This window comes from Meriones unguiculatus, chromosome 1, assembly GCF_030254825.1.
Source record: "Meriones unguiculatus strain TT.TT164.6M chromosome 1, Bangor_MerUng_6.1, whole genome shotgun sequence".
In the NCBI taxonomy this organism is placed as follows: domain Eukaryota; kingdom Metazoa; phylum Chordata; class Mammalia; order Rodentia; family Muridae; genus Meriones; species Meriones unguiculatus.
In genome coordinates this window covers 82867885-82891061 of record NC_083349.1, presented here as the reverse complement: position 1 = coordinate 82891061, position 23177 = coordinate 82867885, and the positions used below count along the sequence as shown (strand labels likewise).

Below are 23177 nucleotides of genomic sequence, written 5' to 3'. Positions count from 1 at the left end.
CCTTACCTTTGCACTTACACTCTTTACCTAGGATGCTCACTTCCAGATGTTTTTATGACTGGCACCTAATTTGGTACCGCCCCACTGCCTCTCTGGAGATCCTTTCCTGAGCACCTCCATTCTACCCCATCCTTCCCTAACAGGTCCTTCTCACTGTTTCCCTCTAAAACATTCTACAGCTTCTAATGGATCATTTACTTAATGACTTTTGTCCACCACCACCACCAATGTTAACACCTTGAGGCTGGGTGGGTCATTTGGTATTTACTCTGTCTCTAGCATCTAAAACAGGGCCTGACTCAGAGGAAATATTCAGTGACTATTTATGGAACTAATGAGATATAAACCAGTATGTTTTCTCATGAATTACTAAATAATTTACCCTTGAAATAAGTTCATCTTCTTTTTTAGACATATTTGGTCACAGTAGGTGATGCTACTGTAAGTATCTTATTGCACATAAATAATGTTCCCATTCTTCAATTATTCCCTTGAATCATATTTGCAAGATGAAATTATCAAATTGCTTCCATAAGGAATCTGACCAATCTGTAATGCTATTCTCGAATTATATAATAACACATTGTTTGGGCTGATTTATTGTTTTATTCATTTGGTGTTTATTTTTATGGTGCCTCTTGCGCGCAAGACAAGGGCCCTATCATTGAGCTACACTCACAGGTGCCGTTAGATTTTATGTGATCTTCATTTCCCCCAGTTCAATAGGTATAAATGTACCTTGTGACAGTTTTGGTTTGTCTTTCTCTGACTTTTAAATATAACTATCCATATATTCTTTATCTTCTGGAATGAAAGCCCAGTCTAGACTCTGGAGGTTTTGAGAGGGATCTTGGATTCATGTTTATTTATGCATACTATTTGCTGGGAGGGCAATATTTAATTATATTTGCTATAAGTATTCTGACATTATACTGTACCCTTTTCTGCATTTCTAATTAAAATCTAAATGGATGTTGTTTTCTGCAGCTGTGGACTACTGTGCCTCAGAAAATCATGGATGTGAACATGAGTGTGTAAATGCTGAAAGTTCCTACCAGTGCCAGTGTCATGAGGGATTTGCTCTTAACCCAGATAAGAAAACATGTACAAGTAAGTTATACACACACATGCACACACATACACACAGAGCTCTTGCTGTGGGCACTGTAGACATAGAACTCTCCCAAGCACGAATTAGCCTACGTCATGGGGTTCTGTCCCCCCTTTTTTTTTCTGAAGTGAGTTTAGTTCTGAAGCATCCCAAAGAAAAGCAAATCAGTGTGAAGTTGTCTTATATCTTCAGAAAGATGGCTGCTAACAACAGAAGACCAGGTATCACGGACAGTGCTCTGAGGCAAGCTAAATTCTCGGTGTTAGACAAAAATTCTAGGGCATATTATGTCCCATAATAGATGAGAACATTAACTCATGTGGAAGGCATGGAGAAATAGAAATGTTCCAAAAGAATCCTGGAGATAAAAGTTTATTTTGCTCTCATATTGCTGTTACCCTTCTACCTGGACTGGTTTGATTTCGGGGTACAGGCAAAAGAGATGGCAGCAGTAATAGTCCCCAGTGTCCACAATCTGTATATAATAATGTTGACTGAGGCAAGGTAGTGATTTCCTGCTAGAAGATCAGATCAATATCAAGGATATGGTTACAATATTCAAGAAAGTGCATGAGTACCTCTATCCTTTTCCTTGAACTTCCATTATTTGAAGTGAAGTTTCAGAGGTTTAGTCTGATGTACTGATGGCAGGAGACATGGCTGCATGCAGGCCAACATGGTAGCTGAAAGACGTTGAGAGTTCTACATCCAGGCCCATAGGCATCAAGAAGAGAGCAGAGTTCTGCCCTTATTCCTCCTCTGTCAGGCCTTTCTAAATTGTCCAAAGACTATGACTTACTTGGTCTCAATATCCCCAGTCAAAATTTTTGGTGATGGTGTCTTTATTTGAAGACAAAAAGCTAACAATCAAACCAGCATCCCCTGTGCTGCCTCAGTGTGGCTGTGACTATCATTATCATAGGGCCTGAGAAATGTTTTCACTGAAGCTTTGTGGTTTGTGGGTTCCAGCTTTGACTCCACACAAGGACCAGAAAATCGCTGAGCCAAAAGGAACTGAATGTGGTTTCTTGACTGTGGGGATAGGTGGACAGCATCTTGCTGAGAACTGCTCAAATTTTCTGTAAACTGCTTAGTTCTGTTTGATTTTAACTGTATGTGTAAATGTTGAAATTAGTTTAAACTCCTGAAATTGGAACAGAACTAATGGGGATCACCAGTTTTCTAAAAGATGCCAGAAATATTCTTTAAGATATGAAGATGCAGGGGAACATGCTGGGCTTCTGTGGGTAGATTATTATGCTGCCATATAGTGGAAGGCTCAGTTGAGGAATGCCTGCTTCTGAAGTATCTGGGCCCAGTGACATTTTAATGAGATTCAATAATAATTAAGGACAAAATAAGGCATCTCTGCAATATGTATCTATGAGGAAATAGGATTTAAATGTATAACAAGTTTGTGTGCCTTCCACCTTTCAAAGCTATACCCAATATGTACTGCTGTACATGTTCTCAAAAACATCCTTCCTATTTTACTTTCTCCCGTCCCTACCTATAACAGCTTAAAACCCCAGAGCTGGAGTCAGGGCATAGTACATCAAAGACACGCTCCTGGAGCCCCAACCATGAGCCCGCGGAAACGAAGGAGGCAAAGTCCTTCTTGGATGAGGACAGACCTTGGCTGGATTTTAAAGTGAGCCATCATTTACCAGGGGAGCTGGGGATGCCAAAAGAAGGAACGAAGTGCTCAGATCAGACCTGCAGGGTAGTTAGACCCCCATGCCTCGTGTGTAGCTACTGTACAGTTACTTATTTGTTCATGAAGGGCATCGTTGGTTGAGTAGGCTGTTGTGCTCCCAGTCTCCCCTCCCTGCTGAATAAACTTGAGAAGTTCTCAGCAAGATGCTGTCCACCTACTCCCACCTCGTCCTCAAGAAACCACATTCTGAACTACAAAAACAACAGACGGCTGTCACTCTGGCTGGGAGCTGTAGCCGCTGGGCCAATGAGCCAGCATTCCCCAACAAAGGGGGACCCTGTGCTCCTGGTTCATATCTCATCCTCCCCGTCTTTTCCCTAGGTGATCTTGGGCAAACCTTATGCTGCAGTTTCCTCAGTTGCTCAGAACACCTGAAGACAATTCATTCTGTTGTTTTGAAGATTAAGTGAGAGAGTTTTTAGGAATGATTTATCAAATCACCAAGTGCTACTTAAGTTTTTATGAAAGACGATAATGTGATCTGGGGAGATGGCTCATTTGGTAAGGTGACTGCTGTGCCAGCAAGGCACCCCTGTTAAAAAGGATGCACTATGGAGGTAGAAACAGGAGGCTCCCTGGGGCTTCACTGGCCCACCAGTCTAGATGAATGGGTGAGCTCTAGGTTCAGAGAAACACTTGTCTCAAAAGAATCAGATGGATACAGTTGAAGAAGATTCCCAACACTGACCTGTGACCTCCACATGTGTGTACATGTATGTACACCTGTGCATACATGAACACATACACACTAACACAAAGATAATACTGGCCTCAAAGATTTTAGTATTAATGAGCATGTATCATCTGCCTTACCTAAGCATAAAGGTACATTGAAAACTCAAGACTTCTGTTGAAAGTTGGTGGAAACACAAGTCCTACCACACAGAGTAGCCCAGTCACAGCTCCAGGGCACATGTGACCCAGTGCCCATGGTGTGATGTAGACAAGCTGGACTAGGGCAGGTGGAAGCACTGCCCCAAGGTCAGAGGAATGGAGGAAAACACAACTGTCTGATCCCAGAGCTTCCTCCCTGAAGGAATCTTGATTCTCACTCCCATCCTCGTCTCCATCTGCCCACACTGGCCCTCAGCATGTTCCCTGTTACTAAGTCCTATTCCAAACCTGTTTTCTGTCAGATCCTAAAGTAGAAGCTGCAGTGTAGGGGCCTGGGAGAAGTTTGGCTGGGAGTCAGAGTGGGACGCTTCCAGCTGGGAGGTCTCACCAGCTAGGCTTGGAGCCAGCAGCTCAGCTATCTTCAGGCCATGTTAGAGGCAAGCCCTTGAAGCTAGCCAGCCCAGTGCATGGGCAGAGAAGAATGCTGGGAAAGCTGTGAGGTCCAGGCCAACAGCACTGGGGTAAACTGACCCCTAGAAAGGCCACTTCTCAACATCTTTGGTGGACAGGATCCTGATGGAAAAGCCCAGCAAGAGAAAAGAGATGCTCCGTGTACTTAGAAAATGGTGAGGGAAGTAAAGAGAAAGTCCACGTGTATAGATACAACACCGGGCACCCTGTCTCCAGCAGGACGAGAAAGAGCTGAGAAACAGCCAGTGGCAAAGATTGCCCGATGAGGCAACAGCAGCCAGGCAGCCACCCTGCTAATGCCTTTGAGGTGTCACAGTCCCAGCTACCTGGCTACTGCTCTCATGCTGGGAAAAAAAGTTCTTACAGACTTTCAAAAATATTGTTTAAAAAAATCAGTTTCTTACATTCAGTCTTTAATTTTTAAAATATTTATTTTTCTTTTAAAAATATTTGTGTGGGTGGATGGAGGGTTAATCTATGCACATGTGAGGCTGGAATTATAGGGGTTTATGAACCACCAGGCAAAGGTGATGGCAACCATACTTGAGTCCTCTGCAAGAGCTATCTGGGCTCTTAACTGCTGAGTTATCTCTCTAAAGTATACAAAAGGAATTGTGCACTTACTGTCATACGCCAACTACAACTAATGTGTGGTTGGCCAGAATGTGCCATGTTCCTGAGCAAGCAATAGAATTCAACAGAGATTAGTGATATCCAAAAGCATCCCCACACAGGCTGTGGCAGTGCATACCTGTAACCCCAGTACTGGGGAGGCAGAGGAAGGGGCATGACCAAAGGCTGAGGCCAACCTGATCTGCATAATGAATTTCAAGCCATCCAAGCTCTACAGAAAGACCTGGTCTACAAACAAACAACAACAACAACAAAAATAGAAAAATAACCACTCCTGTGTTTTGGCTAAGATAAAGTATAATAAAAAAAAAAAAAAAAAAACCAACAACAACAAAAGAGCCCGCCCAGTGGGAAGAAGAAAAAAAACTCAGATACCACCAGTTTGCAAACACATTGGCTAGGATTTTTTAATTATTATTATTGCTGTAAATATATATATATTTGCCACTGTGGGGCTGGAGAGATGGCTCAGTAGTTAGGAGCACTGGCTATTTTTCCAGTAGATCCCAGTTTAATTCCCAGCACCTACACTGTAGTTAGGAGCACTGGCTATTTTTCCAGTAGATCCCAGTTTAATTCCCAGCACCTACACTTTTGTAGGGGACCCAACACCCTCTTTTGGACTCCAAGGGAACCAGGCATGCATGTGATACACAGACATGCATGCACACAAAATACCCAGTAGGTGTTACTCTACTAGCAGTAGTGACAATGATCATTTATCCATTCAATCACAGATAAGGTATGATACTCAGTTGTGATTAATAAAAAGCTTCTGTAAACTAGGAGTGAAAGTAACTATTAAGTAGTTTGATTACTTAGATTAAGAATGATTAAGTAGATTCGATCTTGATACCCACATTAAAAACGAGAAAGCAAGGACAAGAAGAACCATGGTCTTGCTGGCCAGCCAGTGTAGCAGAATCCGTGAGCTTCAGTGAGAGAGCTATTTCAAAAACTAAGGTCTGGAATAACTGAGGAAGGTACCTGAGATTGACCTATGACAGCCACACACATGTGTACATGCACCCGCACACACATACACAAACACACAGGACATACTCAGATAATACTAAAAGTGCATTAATGAAAAACTATCAGCTAATTGTTATATTTAACGATGAAAGATTGAATTATTTCTTTATAAAATTAGAAACAGAGCAAGCAAGATGGCTCATCAGGTAAGAGTGCTTGCTGCCTGACCTGTGACCTGAGTTCAGTCCATCTGATCTCCATGATGGAAGGAGAGAACTGACTCCCAGAAATTGTCCTCTAACCCCCACAGGCATGCTCTGGCATGCACATGCTCATGTGCACACACACAGAGACAGAAATCCTAAATGAATGAGAATGTCTACTTTAAAAACTTCAGTAAACGTTTTCTGGAAGTTCTAGCCAGTGGAATAGAAAAAAAATAATAAAATACATGGCTTATATATTGCACAGGAAGAATTTAAGCTGTCTTACTAACAGGCATTATCATCTCTTCAGAAAATCCAATGCAATTAAGAAAATTCTAAGATCGGTTAAGTGAACTTAACAAGTTTGCTAAGACAAGATCAATACAAAAAAAGCTTCAGTATACAATCAAAACATAAACTAAAAATGTTCAATAGCTCCAATATGAAATACTGGTGAATAAATTTGAGAGTAGTAGATATGAAATATCTGTACAATGAAAAAGTACAAAATATTACTACGAGAAATTGAAGATGACTTAATTAGATAGACATATTCATGAATTGAAAGACTATGTTATTAAATAGCAGGGCTTTTCAAGTTGACCTATAGATTTAAGTTAAGCAATATTTTCTGTGTTTAAATGACAGGCTGATTCTAAAATGTGCCAAAATACTCAAAAAGTTCAAAAAGTTGAACAAAGTTGGGGAATTTAAACTATCTGATTTTAAGAATGAATACAAAGCAACAGTAAGTAAGACAGTATGGGACCATCCAAATATGGGCATACAGAACAATGCGACAGAATAGAGTTCAGAAATTGAGCCACATATATTGTAAAATGACTTGTTTCAATAAAGGTGTCAAGCGGGAAAGGTTAATAGCATCAACAAATATTATTATCTTTAAAATTTTATTATTATCCTTTTAATAATGTGTGTGTGTGTGTGCGCGCGCACGCGCCACATGGATACATAGCTATGGAACCAGTAGAGAGCACTGGGTCCTCTGGAGCTGGAGTTATGGGGGTGTGAGCCACCCTGCATGTGTGCTGGGGTCCACACATAGGTCCTCAGGAAATACAGGAAGCCCTTCTAAGCTCTGCGCCATTTCTGCAGCCCCCAAATAAATTACCTTGATTGTGGTTGTGGGTACATAGGAGTAATGCGTACGTCAAAACGCATTAACTTATTCATCTAAAATATGTACTGGACCAATTGCTCTTTTACTTTAATTTTTTTGAGATTTCATACATGAGTACTGTATTTCTACCCCTCCACCCTGCCCCATTCCCCTACTTCCTTTCAAATTCATGACCAAGTTTTCTTCTTTAAGTATTATTGTTACGTGTGTCTGTATGTGTGTGAGTGTGTGTGAGTGTGTGTTCGTGAGAATGTGAGTGCGTGAAAAAGAGAGTGTGTGTGTGTATGTATATATGTATGTATAAACACAACCTACTGAGTCTATTTAGTATTACAGGGATGTACATAAGTTTAGGACTGGCCACGTGGGATTGGATAATCTATCAGGGGACTCTTCCTTGGAGAACACTGATTCTCCCTCTCTCACTAGCTATTAATTAACTGCCTGTAGCTCTTCATCCAGGGGTAGGGCCTTGTGAGATTTTCTCTTCCACATTAGCACGTTGTCTTAGTCTGGGTTTCTTTTGCTGCAACAAAACATCATGACCAAAAATCAAATTGAGGAGAAAAGAATTTATCCAGCTACAAATCCACATCACTGTTCGTCACCACAGGAAGTCAGGACAGGAACGCAAACAAGGCAGGAACCTAAATGTAGGAGCTGAGGCAGAGGCTGTGGAGGGGTGCTGCTTACTGGCTTGCTCCTCATGGCTCACTCAGTCCAATTTCTTATAGAATCCAGGACCATCAGCCCAGGGATGGCACCACCCACCATGGGCTGCACCTGCCTCCACTGATCACTAATTGAGAAACTGCCTCACAGCTGGATCTCACAGAGGTGTTTCCCCAGCTGAGGCTCCTTCCTCTCTGATGACTCTGGCTTGTGTCAAGTTGACACAAAAACCCAGCCAATACACATGTCAACTGGTGTCATTTAGCTGGTCTTGTTTAGGCGACTGTATCATTGAGATTCCATGAGTGTAGCTCCCTTGTTATGTGTAGAGGAGACTGTCTCGTAGGAGGGTCGCTAGTCATCTGGCTCTCTCTTTTGCTTCTCCCATGATGTTCTCTGAGAGAGCCTTAGCTGTAAGGTTGTGTTGCAGATGTATTAAGCAAAATTCAGTAGGAATATCGCATTATTCAAGAACGTCAATGACATAAAACCCAAAGAGAGTGTGTGGAAGGGGGATAGACCACTATTATCACTCTGTACATAATAGTAAACAGCCAGCAGCAACTAGTAAGACTTTGAGATGTACCCAGGACAACCAAGGAACTGAATTTTTAAATTTAATTTTAAATCATAATAAATTTAAATATCCACATTAGACAGCATGATTCCAGCTCAGATGAGGTCTAAGCAGGTATGAAAGCTGAGTACTGTCTCTGGCCCTAGACAGTGTTGTGCACTAGACAATGAAAATGATTGTCATTGAGCCATTAATTCCTGTATTCAGGAGACTGTGACAAGAACTTGTACTATCCTGAGCTACACAGTAAATACTATCTATAAGAAAATGTCAAAACCACACAATATAGCATCTTCAACAAATGGTGCTGGTCTAACTGGAAGTCCACATGTAGAAAAATGCAAATAGACTCATATCTATCATCCTACACAAAAGTGCAAGTGAATCAGAGATCTCAACATAAAACCAGACACACTAAATCTGTTGGAAGAAAGAGCCTTGATCTCATTAGCACAGGAGACAATTCCTGAACAGAACACCGACAGCTCAGGCTCTAAGATCTATAATTAATAAATGGGACCTGGTGAAACTGAAACACTTCTGTAAAGCAAAGACACTGTCAGCAGAACAAAATGACAGCTTACAGACTAGGAAAGGATCTTCAACAACCCTACATCCAATAAAGGACTAATATCCAGAATATATAAAGAACTCAAGAAATTAGACACCAACAAACCAAATAAACCAATTAAAAATGAGGTACAGAGCTAAGCAGAGAATTCTCAACAGAGGAACATAGAATGGCAAAGAAACACTTAAAGAAATGCTCAACATCCTTAATTATCAATCAAATGCAATCAAAACAACTCTGAGGTTCCATCTTACACCCATCAGAATGCCTAAGGTCAAAAACTCAAGAGGCAACACATGCTGGAAAGGATGTGGAGAAAGGGGAACCCTCCTCCATTGCTGGTGGGAATGTATACTTGTACAATCACTTTGGAAATCAATCTGGCACTTTCTCAGAAAATTGGGAATAGCACTACCTCAAGATCCAGCTATACCACTCCTGGGCATATATCCAAAAGACAACCCACCATTCAACAAGGACATTTGCTCAACTATGTTCATAGCAGATTTATTTGTAATAGCCAGAATCTGGAAACAACCTAGATGTCCCTCAACAGAGGGAGGAATGGATACAGAAATTGTGGTGCATCTACACAATGGAATACAGATAGACTAAATAAAATTATTGTAAGTTTATGAAGTTTGTAACTACGCTGTGGTTATACAGGAATCGTGTGCTTAAAGGCAAACATTGCATGCGAAGGAAGAGGACCAGTATGTACAGAACTTATCACTCAACAAATGTTTAGAGAACGCTCAGTCAGTGGAGTGAAATGTTAACATCAGGTGAATCTGAGAGAAGAGCATATAGGTTCCCTATATATTATTACTTTAATCTTTTTATGTTTGACCCTTTATAAACTTGAGTTTCCAAATAAGAGGGTTTTAAAACACATTTTATGTGACTGTCATATGGTTATACATATTTTTAACATCTTGATATTTAAAGATGTGTTATGAAATATTTATGGACAAAATCATGTCTGTGGTTTGCTTCAAAGTAATATGGGCTCTCAGCAGTGGGAGTCTAGAGCAAAGCATGGCCACAGATGACTTGTGGTGTGTGTGCAGATTGCTACATTACTCTCCACTTTTGTGCCTGTGTTAACTTTCCCATCACTTCCGTCTGGAAAACTTCTTGCTGCTTTTCCTTTCCAGAATATTCCATGCTTTCTTCTTGCTTTGTCTCCTTTATTACAGACTAAGAAAGCCTCACTTACACCAAATTTTTCATTTGGGAAATTATATACATATTCAAACATTCCTCAAAGAATAAAAGTCCTCAAAGACACAAAAGCGGTCTCCTGTTTGGGGCAATTTTTAAGTGTGCCAAAATCCCACTTCAGCAAAATGTTTCATTCAAACCTGTCAATAGAACAGTCTCTTTCCATATTTAAAAGTGCTTATGCAACTACAGTTCCTCATAAAGACTCCAATCGAACTTTTCTTTGTGAATATTTCTGAAACCCCCTGGAGATCACATTTTCCATCTTCTTGGGAACATTTGTGGGGCCAAGGAAATGGCTCCATTGGCAAAGTGCTTGCCTTGTGAGCCTAAGGACCGGAGTTTTCTCCCCAGCACCATCCAGCGCCACCCACTAGTAAAAAGCCAGAAACAGTAGTGCATCCCTGTAATCCAGCACTGGAGAGGTGGGGACAGGAGGCTCCTTGGGGCTTTCTGGCCTGCCAGTCTAGCTGAATTCCTGAGCTCCAGGTTCATTGAAAAATCCTACCTCAAAACAAGATGGAAAGTAATCAAGGAACAGTCCAACTTTAACCTTTGCCCTCTAATGGTGTGTGTGTGTGTGTGTGTGTGTGTGTGTGTGTGTGTGTGTGCGTGCGTGTGTGTTTGTCTGTGTGTGTCTTTCTGTCTGTCTGTGTCTGTCTGTCTGTGTGCCTATGTGCGTCTTTGTATGTGTGTATCTGTGTGTCCATGTTGTGGGGAGATGTTATTTATGTCCATTCAGTCTACCAAGATAATAAGGGAGGGGTTTTTTGTTTTGTTTTGTTTGTTTTGATTTTTGGTTTTTCAAGGCAGGGTTTCTCTGTGTAGCTCTGGCTGTCCTGGAACTCATTCTGTAGACCAGGCTAGCCTCAAATTCAGAGATCTCCCATCCTCTATCTCTGAGTTCTGAGATTAAAGGTGTGTGCAACTACTACTCTGTTTTAAATTCAGAATAGTTGTATCTTTTCCTTTCTAGACTATATGTTTTTCCTTCTAGACTATACGTTTTCCAGGATCTGAATATTTAGTTCAGAGGGTAAAGAGCTTAAGTAGTTTAGAGGTTGATTTGGGAAAGTTGTAATCTCTTTAATTACACAAATTCAATTAAATACAGCTAAGTTCTCTCCCTAGTTTGTAACACAGTGAACAAAATCCTGTTTTAATTTTTATGTATGTGTGTTCACACATATATGAGCACTTGTGTGGGGGTGATGGTGTGCATGTACATATGTGTGCATACGTGTTAAGGCCAGAGGTTGACACATGGAGTACCTTTCTTGATTCTTACACATCAAGTCAAGATCTGAACTCAGAACTTGCCAATTTGGCTAATCCCAGCCTGCTCTGGGATCGCCTTTCTTGCCCCTGGAGTGCTGGCACTGCAGATGGGCATTTATGTTGGCATTGGAGGTCTGAATTCTGGTCCTAATACTCATAACAGACCCTCTGTGCACTAAGTCCTAGTCCCAAGCCCATCAACCTTCTTTTTTGATGCTGAGAAAGTTCTTCACTATTGTGATACTTTCATAGACCAACACAATATTTCATTTTGTTTTTGAGACCAAATGTCCCTATGTCATTTTTGCTGGTCTTGAACTCACAGAAATCTGCCTGCCTCTGCCTCCCAAGGGCTGGGAATAAAGGTGTGGCACCATATCCAGCCCCAATATAGATTTAATTTCAGTGGCTTTTACAAGAACCAATGGAAGGGAAGCATGTGTTCTCAAATCCCTCTGTTATATACTTTGTAAAATAAAATGTCAGAAAGATCTTTGAGATGAGGAGGACACAGTCTGTAGGCACAAAAATGGCTTTTTGAAGAGGGCTCTTCTGAGGCTAAATTTTGAGACATGTATTTTACACACTTGGGAAAAATGGGGACTGAGAATCCTTGGTTTTCATGAGTATTCATATTGACATATTCATGATGCCCAGGGCCTTGCTTTCTTTCCAGAGATAGACCACTGTGCCTCCTCTAATCATGGATGTCAGCATGAGTGTGTTAACACCCAGAAGTCTGCCCTCTGCCGCTGCCTGAAAGGCTTCATGTTGAATCCAGACAGAAAAACCTGCCGAAGTAAGTGGCACTGGCCCAGTCCTCCAGTTGTTCCTCTCGGTTTTCCCTCCTTGGCAGACCTTTAGCAATAGTATGTATGATGGATGTTGTGTTTATTAACACTATTCTGCTCTTACTTAACTTTTGGGTCACTAGAACCTGTTGTGGGATATTTTTTCCAGAGATTGAATAGACCTGATCTGGTCATGAGATTTGTTTAGCAGCTTAGTCCATGCTGAAGCTTCTTGAAATGAGGGTGCACATCCCTGTTTCATGCCCCCACAGAGTGTTTATGGAACCTTGAGGGAGGAAAAAATGCTGAGCATAGACATGGTTTCTTCAAGTCCCACAAGATAAAGGCACTTGATGATTTCTGGGAGTGAGCTTATAGTTCTGTTCTCTGATAGGAAGGAAGGAGGAGAATAATGCACTAGGTCATAATAGCACTCAGGGGGAAGGAACACCTCTAGGATGGGGGTGAGGAAGTCCAAGTGACTCAGGTGCCCGTCACCTGAAATACTGAGGGGTACAGCAACTACAGCATCTGTACCAAACCAAACTTTTAGACTAGATCCCTAGTATCTACAAATACATACGTATGTACATACATGCATACACACATGCATACATAGTCAAAGCAGACTGTTCCTGAAGGACACGAGAGGGGAGGGCCTACCAGGACAGAGGACACGAGAGGAGAAAACCTACCAGAACAGAGATGCTTGCTGTTTTACATCACTGAATCCTCAACAGCTCAGAGTGCTTGGCTCACGTGGTTTGAGTGCAGACCTGTATAAATTATGTATAAATGAGTGAGTGACAGAATCGCTCTGAGATACATCATCATGGAGAAATTACAGTGTAACTGGAATGCCTCCATCTTTTGTTTGTGATTTCCTGACCATGGCATTAGTGGAATTCTCTGGAACTTCTAATTAAAGATGTATTTCCTTCCTTCCTTCCTTCCTTCCTTCCTTCCTTCCTTCCTTCCTTCCTTCCTTCCTAACTTCCTTCCTTCCTTCCTTCCTTTAAGCCTGTTTTGAGACAGACTGGCTGTGTGGTACTGGCAGCCTCAAAGCTGCACCTCTCTTCCCTCAGCCTCTGAGGGCTGGCTCTCGGTGTGCACTCCCATGCCTGGCAGGCTATTCTGTGTGCTGCGTCTGCTCCTTCCTAGCCACCATGTGCTGCATGGCATGTGCACTTCTAAAAAGCACCATGAGCTGTGTGGACCTAGACAAATCCCATCCTGCTTACGGCATAGATGAAGTTCCACACTGTTTCTAATAAGTATTAAAGTCTGTATGGTTACAGAGCCCATATTTTGAATCTGAGCCTCTCTTACAAAAGATAATTCCAGCCGGATGCAATAGAATTAGTCCTTTAATCCCAGCACTTAGGAAGTGCTAGAAGAGGCAGGAAGATCTCTGTGAGTTCGAGGCCAGCCTGGTCTACAAAGTAAGTACAGGACAGCAAAGGTAACACAGAGAAACCCTGTCTCAAAAACAAACAAACAAACAAAACAAAAACAAAAACAACAACAAAAAAACACAAAACCTAATTCTTACTGCCAAGCTTGGATACAAGCCCTTGAATCAACATTAAATGAGAACCTGAATGAACGGCATTCAAAATGTGAAGACAATTAGATGGAATATTTCCGTTAGACCACAGATGTTGGAGGGCCAGCTTCATCACTAGCCTCCTCCCTCTATGTGGCTGACATTTTTTTCTAGGAACAAATGTCTGAGGGGCTGACTGCATCATGGGAAATCAACTGCATGTGGATTCACATTAGTGGATAAGGGTTCTTAGGGAGATAACTCCATCTGGTTTGATACAGACAGGCATTATGGTATCATGATTCCTGTATTACTAATGGAGCAGAAAAAAGAAACAAGTCAGGCCTGTAGACAGTGATGGAGACTTTGCTTGAGAATCTGCGTCTCCTTTCAGTTTTCTGAGATTTTCTTGACCTATGCCGCTCCCTCCACACCCTGCTTGAGAGGCTCTTAGAGAAGCCTCTAAGGCAGATATTACACATATCTTCAAAGGGAGAGGAGTGAACAGAGGCTGAGAATCACTTTAGGACCCCAAATCAGCCCAAAGATGGCTGCCTTGGTAGGCTGTGGCTCCTGCCAGAGTTCCTAACACCCAACCATGTATATCGATGGTGACAGCTTCATTTCCTGTGCAGCCGGATGCCCTGCTCTTTATCCAAGAAAAGCAGACTTTTTCCTAGAAGCTTGTGTCTTTATTGGCCCATCTCTCATCCTCCTCCTCCTCAGTACATTTTCAGTTGTCTTTGCTGTGGGCCCCAGCCTGGACATCTGAGGTCAGGCTGTCAGAGCTGCCCTAGCTCAATGATTACACTCAGTCCTGTGTTTTGGCAACTGGGAGTGGAAGGGAGTGCTTGGCAGAGGGAAGGAAAGTAATTGGCTTAAAATCTGAGATTTGAAACTAGGAGTCTAAGATCTCTTAAATGATGTGGGCCTTAGAGACACTGGGCCAGTTACATGTAACAGGAGGCTGGTGGCTATTTTCAAATCTAATTTAAAAATCTGTTTCAAAAGAATTCAATATTATCCAATTAAACTAAGAAAAGTAGCTGAAGGCAGTTTCATACTGAAGGAAAGACTCTTCGCCAGAACTCAGTCTTCTTTCTTGTCTCCTTCTGGAGAGTGCCATCAGTGATTTCAGATATTATCATGAAGGTGGTGATGCAAAGCCTGGGACCTCAGCAGGCTCTGAAGCTGAGCAATTACAAGTGTGACCCAGGCTCTGAGACTGTGGATTCTGGTACTCAGGTAGGGGCTCATCAGAGCTGAAATAACATCCTTAAAAGCCACTGTGGCTGGGCATGGTGGCACACACCTTTAATCCCAGCACTCAGGAGTCAGAGGCAGAGGCAAACTGTGAATTTGAGGCCAGCCTGGTCTACAAAGGGAGTTCCAGAATAGCCAGGGCTGTAGCACAGAGAAACTCTGCCTCAAAAAACAAAAAGAAAAAAAAAAAGCCACTGTGAGTTCCCCAATTGGCCTGAGCTAAAAGTCATTCGGTCCAGTCTGTGCGCTGCCATTCACAGCTGTATTACTTTGGACTGGCTACTTCAACTTTTCTGGACCTGGATTTCCTTAATGAAGAGTTTGGACTCTCTGTTTCAACCCTTTCTAGTTTTTCTGGAATTTCTTCTTCAGATCATTCCTTTGTCATCCTGACTTGATGTCTTCAGCCTGACCTTCGTAGTCAGCCTCCAGCTCTTTATGAGCTGGGGTGCATAAAGGACATTTTTATGGGACAGCTCTGACATGTGACTTTTGGCATGCCAGACCCTCCCAGATGAAGTTGCCTCCATACCTGCCTGCTGTCTGCTGCTCCTTGGTTTATGGTTAACTAGCAGTGGAGCGCATAGGAGGCCTAAACCTCACCGCACTTCCTGGCACTCAGTTACATCTTAGGTGTCTGTCTAAGGTTCCTAATTCCTTTCTGCTGTGTCTCCAGAGCGCAAACCCCTTATAGGCGGGGCCTCAGCATTGCTTGTAGGCAGGACCTCAGCGGTGCTCATATTTGTATCTACAGATCTAACTTAGGGCCTGGCCCTTGGTTGGTAAGTGACTGAATGAATTCCCTGCTTGCCTCAGCAAGCAGTGTCCACCCACCAGCTCTCTCCATAGTGGCTTTGGGAACCCTGGAGCCCAGCCTAATAGCCTCACAGAGTCTGAGGGAGGGTCTTCACTTTCTCCTCAGGGATCAACTACTGTGCACTGAACAAACCAGGCTGTGAGCACGAGTGTGTCAACACAGAGGAGGGCCACTACTGCCGCTGCCGTCGGGGCTACACTCTGGACCCCAATGGCAAGACCTGCAGCCGTGAGTGTGCCCCAAGGGTATGGGTGCTGATGGAGTGGATCCATGCCTTTCCAGAGCTTCTGAAGTTCCTGCATTTTATAAACCATCAAATGGCACTGTTATACTACCCACCTCAAAGGTTGGGTGTGATGATTAAAATAATCCATATGGGAGCTAGAGAGATGCCTCAGTGGTTAGGAGCACTTGCTGTTCTTGTAGAAGATCCAGATTCTGTCCCTAGCACCACATAGTGGCTCACAGCTGTTTGTAACTCCAGTTCCAGGGGAGTCAACACCCACTTCTGATCTCCATGAGCACCAGGACATGTACTACACATACATACATAAGTACGTACAGACAGACAGACAGACAAAATTCTAATACACATAAAATAAATAAATCGAAAAAAATTAAGGAGAGGTAGTATGTGCTGAGTACAGTGATACACACAATCTCAGAACTCAGGAAACCGAGGCAGAAGGCTGGTGACTTCAAGACCAACTTAATTTCCTTAGGCTCTACAGCAAGACACCATCTCAAAAAACTGGAAGAGAACAAAATGGGGGGTGAGGATAAATAAATAAATAAATGTGTAGGGTTGAGGGTATAGCTCAGTCCTAAGTAAAGTGCTTGCTTAACCTTGCAAGCACAAAGTCATGCATTAGATCCCCAGCACTCAATAAAGCTGGGAGGGAAGGAGGCAAGCAGGGAGGGAAGGGAGGGAGGCAGGCAGAGAGGGAGGCAGGGAGGGAGGGAGGCAGGGAGAAAGGGAATATATATAGACTGATTAGAGAACTGACTGTTAGCTGCTGTTATTCTTTGCTATTAAAAGCATCTACACAGGCAGGTGGTAGTTGCCCCTGCCTTTAATCCCAGCACTTCAGAGGATTAAAGGCCGATTTCTGAGTTCAAGGCCAGCTTGAACTACAGAGTGAGTTCCAGGATAGCCAAGGCTACACAGAGAAACCCTGTTTCAAAAATAAAATAAAATAAAATAAACAAACAAAAAACATTCGCTAAGTCAGATAGGCCCAAATTCAAATCTAAGCTCTGTCACATTCTACCTGTGTGGCTTGGACAGGTTTTTCTCCAAGCTTTGATTGCCTGTCTATTTTTGAAAGCAAGGATGTTAATAGCGTTGATTCCCTAGGTGACTGTGGGGAATAATTGAGACTATTTCAATCTCTTGGCCTGGGGCCTGGTTTGTGGCAAACACAATCCTAAAGATTAAAGATCAAAGTCCAGATCACTGAGCCTGTGAGAGTGGCTAATGTCTGGTACCAGCTTGGGACCAGAGGCCAGAAGGATGGATCTTAGAAAACTTTGGACTATCCAGGCTGCTGTGAGTGTAGAACGGGGCAACATGGGACTTTTGTTAATCCTTTCCTTAATTTCCTTGTATCAGAGCCACAACAATGCTTGGTGACATAAATACATAAGAATTTTCAGGTCTTGCCAGCTTTTTTTTTTTTTTTTTTTTGCGGTACAGTCTCTACAGGCCCAAGCCAGCAGGGTGAGAATATGATGGATCATAGGGTCCTGACATGCTAAAACCTGGGGATAGTGGCACTGTCCTACATAGAAGAGCCCCTTTCTGTAGCCTTGTACCCAGTATGCTATGCATCTGTCAGCTCTGCACACAGAAGTAGATGTGAGAACTATGCAAGCTGAACATTTGGACCCTCGAATTCCAGGAGAGGAAGTTTCACAGCTTATGTATGAGATACAGAGCCAACCTGGTGGAACCTCATTCTCCTCCATCTTCAGAAGTAACAAAGTGCCTTGACTTGGCTTTCTAATCATGATCCCAGAAGCCAAGGCTTTTGAATGAGAAAGTTGATGCAAAAGTCAGTACTGTGCTGTGTATTTCCCCTCTGGCCGTCTCTGTCCTGAGCTGATGAGGAGCAGGAGGAAATTTTTGTTCAAGATGCTTGAATGATGAAGCTGCCAAGTCCTGCCTTCCCAGCAGGTGTGGGGTTGGCTTGCTGCTGGCCCTGGCAAGAATCTGCGACTCACTGAGTCTCTACCTTAGTCATCAAGGAATCCTGGTCTCCCTGACTCTCCTAGCATGCCTTGTAGAGTCTCAAAGAGATCAGGCCTGAGCCCAGGAGAGATAGGGGTCTCTGTTTGTAAGATTTGTCAACTTTTAGAAAGTATAAACCAAGCTGTTTCTGTCCAGAAGTCCCCAGGGGTTCTTAGAGAATCCAGGCATGATGACAGGGAGCTCTTCCATGGTACTCACTCTGAGCAGGCCCAGTTGTGAGCACATTCAGCACACTAGCTCTCGTGTGTCTCCCAACAATTCTGCCTGGTAAATGGCAAGATTGAGAAGCGAGCATGGGCATGCGGCTCCCAAGACCCTGCAAGTATTTCCAGTAGGTTCGGCTATCAGTGGACTGTTCCAGAAGGCACTTGTCCTCGGCCACGTAGAGTGAAAAGGCTTACTTCCGTGAGCTGTCATCAAGTCTTCACTGTGTGTCCAGCCGATGGGGGATGCACTTTCTCCATTCGGTAAACCTGGGAGACGGCCCATGGCGCTCTCTGGGGGAGCTGTCCACTACAGCTGTGTTCCCTGGCCTTCAGCTCTCCCTGCCCAAGAGCCAGTTGTGTGGTGTTTGGGTGCCAGAAGGGGCCACATGGGCAGCTGAGGTTTTATTTTCTGATTCTGGATGTCCTGATTAAGAAACTTTTTTTAAATTCACTTTTTAATTTTCAAATAGAAATGAATTATACAGTAATTTTCTCTAAGCCACTACTTAATAAGAGCCATTCATTAACCCCTTAATGTATACCAGCCACTGTTTGGAGGGTGCTAGATGTACTGTCTCCTCTAACTTTCATTACATTACTACCAGAAAGTGACCACCAGGTTATGGGGGACATAACTCAGTCAGTAAAATGTTTGCTTTGCAAGCTAGGGGTCTGAGTTCAACATCCAGAACCCAGGTAAAATGCCAGGTGTGGTGGAAGGGACTTGTCGTGTTAGCTCAGGGCAGGTGGAAACAGAATAGCCCGTCAGCCAGCCAGTCCAGCCTAATTGTTGGGGTGCAAGCCAGTGAAGGGAGTAGACTACACTCTCCTTCCAAGGATGACAACGTTGTCCTCTGGCCTCCACAAGCATGCTCACACCCGTGCCTGTGTAACCCCGTATGTGATCACACTGAGAGAAAGGGATGGCCAGGTCAAAGGGTGACAGCACAGAGAGGCTGAGCCTGTCCAGCATCCACAGCAAGGACATGGGAATTGGCCCTGATGCAGTTTGCTTCTCTGCTGCTGTGATAAACTCCATGACCAAGAGCAGCTTGGGGAGGAGGCTTGTTTCAGTTTACACTTCCAGGTAACCATTTAGGACTGAGATAGAAGCCCCAGAGCAATGCTCTCTTCTGGCCTGCATCCAAGTTCACATTCAGTTTCTTTCTTATCCCACTCAGAGTCACCTTCCCAGGGGCAACAGAGCCTTCCCACATCAGTTAACATCAAGATCATGCCATACATGCCAGCAGGCCAGTTTGATGGAGGCAATTCCTCAGTTGAGATCCCCTCTTCCAAGTGACTCTAGGCTTATGTCAAGTCCACTGAGCCTGGCTATGACATGGAGCAAGGCTGATTTCCCAGCAAGCCCTGTAGCACGAGGTAGAGTGGCACATCCCCTGTGGCTGCAGTTGCTGCCAGGAAGGCTTTGCTTAGCAGTCCCTTGGTCAATGGAGCATTGGCACCTCCATCCCGTTATGTTTTTCTATTTTGTGACCAATGCAGGGGTGGACCACTGTGCACAGCAGGACCATGGCTGTGAGCAACTGTGCCTGAACACGGAGGAGTCCTTTGTCTGCCAGTGCTCAGAAGGCTTTCTCATCAATGACGACCTGAAGACCTGCTCCAGTGAGCCCCCCTTTCACCTCTCTACTCCAGGAGGGTTTGAAGTGGGAGTGAAATGTGTAGATAGTACAGAGACGAGCATGTCTCCTCCAGGGAGACTTAGGGGACCACATGCTTTTAGTGATGGCAAATTGAAAAGTTACTTGATTCCCATCACAGACCAGAAGCTGACAGAGACCCAGGGACCTTACATGGCTTTGGTCTTACAGGGGCGGATTACTGCTTGCTGAGTGACCATGGTTGTGAATACTCCTGTATCAACACAGACAGATCCTTTGCCTGTCAATGTCCTGAGGGTCACATGCTACGCAGTGACGGGAAGACCTGTGCAAGTGAGTCTCCTCACATTTGAGATGCTGGGAGAAGGCTTAGCATGAGTCCTGTGGGTGCCCGAGGGCCCTGGTGATGTGTGTGCCTACATCACAAAGCCACTGGGGCCTCTGCCCCAAACTTCCTTCCCATGCTCCTGGAAATGGCTTTGCTATCTCTACACCCTGCCTCACCACCATTAGGAAACAGGCCCTCATTCTTGGCATGCTGCTGTGTTTTGAGTTGTGGTTTATTAATACTTATGTTCAAATTTGGTTGCCATTGTGACACGTTTTGGACATGGAAGTTTTCCAAGGTAATTATGTTGTTTGGAAGAATTAATGCCTTCCTCAGAGGAGCAGGCTAGTTACAGAGAATGGATAATTGTAAAGTGAGCTCAGTCCCTCTGTCCCCATCTCTTTTGTACATAATTCCTCACCTCTGTGCTTTCCCACCATGAGATGATGCAGAAGTCCTAACTTCTTAAGCTTCTACTCTTCCTCACTGTTCTATCCATGTGTTGTGCCAGAACACCAGAAGACAGACTGAGACACTCAGCCGCACTCCAGTCACACCTGTGACCCACAGTACAGGGACTTGCTGACTGCCAACTGGCTGCATGCCAGCCACTAAGCACTAGGCTAAGTGTATGCTGTGACACTCCAGGGACAGATGGAACAGCTGCAGCTCAGACTCGGGGCAGAGTCCAGGATGGCCCTCTCCTAGGTAGGGCTTACCCTCTGAGATTCCAGTTAGTTCTGGAAAGGAGATGTCTGAGAAATTCTTTGCCTTCCCTGGGCCCTGTCACCTCAGCACAAGGCCAGGCTGGCAGTGATACTTTCTGGGTATATGTTTCCTTGCAGCTGGCTTTGACTCCCTTCTCCATTTAAACAAACAGCAACCAAATGATGAAGAAGAAGATTCCAGGCTCCCTCATCTCTTCCACTCAAGAACGTTGTGCTTTCTGCCCCATGTTCCTGTTTCCAAGTAAACCAAGATAAGGCCCAAGAACAGGTTGAGAGAAAGGGTCAAAATAGAAGCAAAGAGCATACTCCACTCTCCCCGTTAGTCTTTCTGGTTATAGGACCAAGTTCTGTGGCCACCGATACAGCCATAGGTAAAACACACTAACGCACCCTCCTTTTTGTGTCATCTCTTCACCTGGGCAGAGAGAGCCGCCTGCACAGCTAGCTGCACAGTGATAACTGGGCCTCTTATGAGAAAATATCTTCTGTTTGGGATGGGTTCTTGGATCTTGGCAAATAGATTGTTCATGCTGCAGCTTGCTTGTGGATCCCTGCCCAACTGCCTTGCAGACTGATGCTGCAGCCAATTCTAGCATGGCCTGGGCACTGGCTGTGTGGAAAATGGTGGGGAAGTTAAACATCATCTATACTTGCCTGCCTGGCAGAGCCTGATTTGAGGGGATTGTGGGTGTAATTCTCCATCATCTTAGATTGTTCATGCCCCTTCCTTGTTCTCTTTACTCTGATAATTGAGAGTGAGTGTGAGATGACTGCAGGACTTCTAAAATCTCCTCACAGAGTCTGGCACACATGCATACCTTCTTTCATTCTCCTGCCCTTCGCCTAACCAATTTTGTCTTCACCACCCTTGACCATTGCCTGTTTTCTTATTTAATGTGTGCTTGTAACTGAAGGCATGATGTTGTCATCTGAGTGAACGCCAACAATGCAACTGCAAATGACCTTTATGTCTGGTGGGGTGGGTCTAAGAACATATGAGGTAATCCAGTAGAATTTACCTCAGAACAATGCAGGACAAACACATTTCCCCCAGAGCTGTTGCCCTAATTGAAGACTTTCTGTCTGCTATGCAATGATTCAGTCCAGCTGCTCCATCCTGCAATCGTAACTGAGGTTTTTGCTGTGGTCACAGCTAATGGGGGTTGGGATGAGTGTTCCCCTGCCCCATGCCAGATGACACAGAGCCAGATAACATGGCTGTACCTTTTTAGTAACTTCTGGTGGACTGGGAGTGGGAGTAAGCTGGAGTCTCTCTAACCTTGCTCAACTGATAAGGGGTTCCTCAGCTTTTCTTTAGAGCCTTAACAGGTGATCTGCAGAGCCCTTCACTCCTTCTGGAAGTTGCCTGAAGTGTGGAGCCAAAGTCCAAGTTTGTGGGACTCTGGGTACCAATTGGCATGAAGCCCGTCCTCTCTTCCTCTCAGTCTGCTGATGCCAGCTCCTAGCTGTATAGTTTGGGAGTGGTCTGGGGAGGGAAATGAAGAGGTCTCTTTGTCCAGCTGCAGCTCAGGGGCCTTTTTTCCTCTCTAGAAGTTTCCCTTAAATGCAGCATGTGCCAAGCATGGCTCCATAGGCCCAGTCTGCACGCAGTGCACAGCCCACTGTCTTCAAGTTCCCGGGCCTCAGCCCACTGTCTTCAAGTTCCCGGGCCTCAGCACACTGTCTTCAAGTTCCCGGGCCTCAGCCCACTGTCTTCAAGTTCCCGGACCTCAGAGGCCCAATCTGCACGCAGTGCACAGCCCACTGTCTTCAAGTTCCCGGGCCTCAGAGGCCAAATCTGCACGCAGTGCACAGCCCACTGTCCTCAAGTTCCCGGGCCTCAGAGGCCAAATCTGCACGCAGTGCACAGCCCACTGTCCTCAAGTTCCTGGGCCTCAGAGGCACAATCTGCATGCAGTGCACAGCCCACTGTCTTCAAGTTCCCGGGCCTCAGAGGCCCAAAGCCAGATCTCACCTGGAGTTAGGATTCCCAGGGCCCAGCCTATCAAAGTAAACTGAATGGGGTAGTGAATAAGCAGAGACCAGCTAGCTATCCTTTGACTCTGTGATCCCGATGCAGGCTGCACTCCAAGCACAGCCACATTTAATGGTTCCCTACTGCCTCCCAGAAAAAAAAAATCCAATGACAATCCTTGATTTGGCAGTGAAAGCCCTCTCTTCCACTGGTGACTTTCCTGGGTCTTCCTCAAAA

General features: G+C 44.2%; 1 protein-coding gene across 4 annotated transcripts in view; it reads left to right on the top strand.

Moving 5' to 3' along the window:
- Matn2 (matrilin 2) overlaps positions 1-23177 on the top strand; it is a 134805-nt gene that overhangs the window by 90747 nt on the left and 20881 nt on the right. For 2 of the 4 annotated variants that reach the window (XM_060392957.1, XM_060392955.1), the window contains exons 6-10: positions 988-1110; positions 12087-12209; positions 15933-16055; positions 19791-19913; positions 20120-20242. In XM_060392957.1, coding sequence (XP_060248940.1) covers positions 988-1110; positions 12087-12209; positions 15933-16055; positions 19791-19913; positions 20120-20242 — 615 coding nt within the window. The remainder of the gene's footprint in view (positions 1-987; positions 1111-12086; positions 12210-15932; positions 16056-19790; positions 19914-20119; positions 20243-23177) is intronic. The other 2 variants (XM_060392962.1, XM_060392960.1) reach the window with 2 other exon arrangements.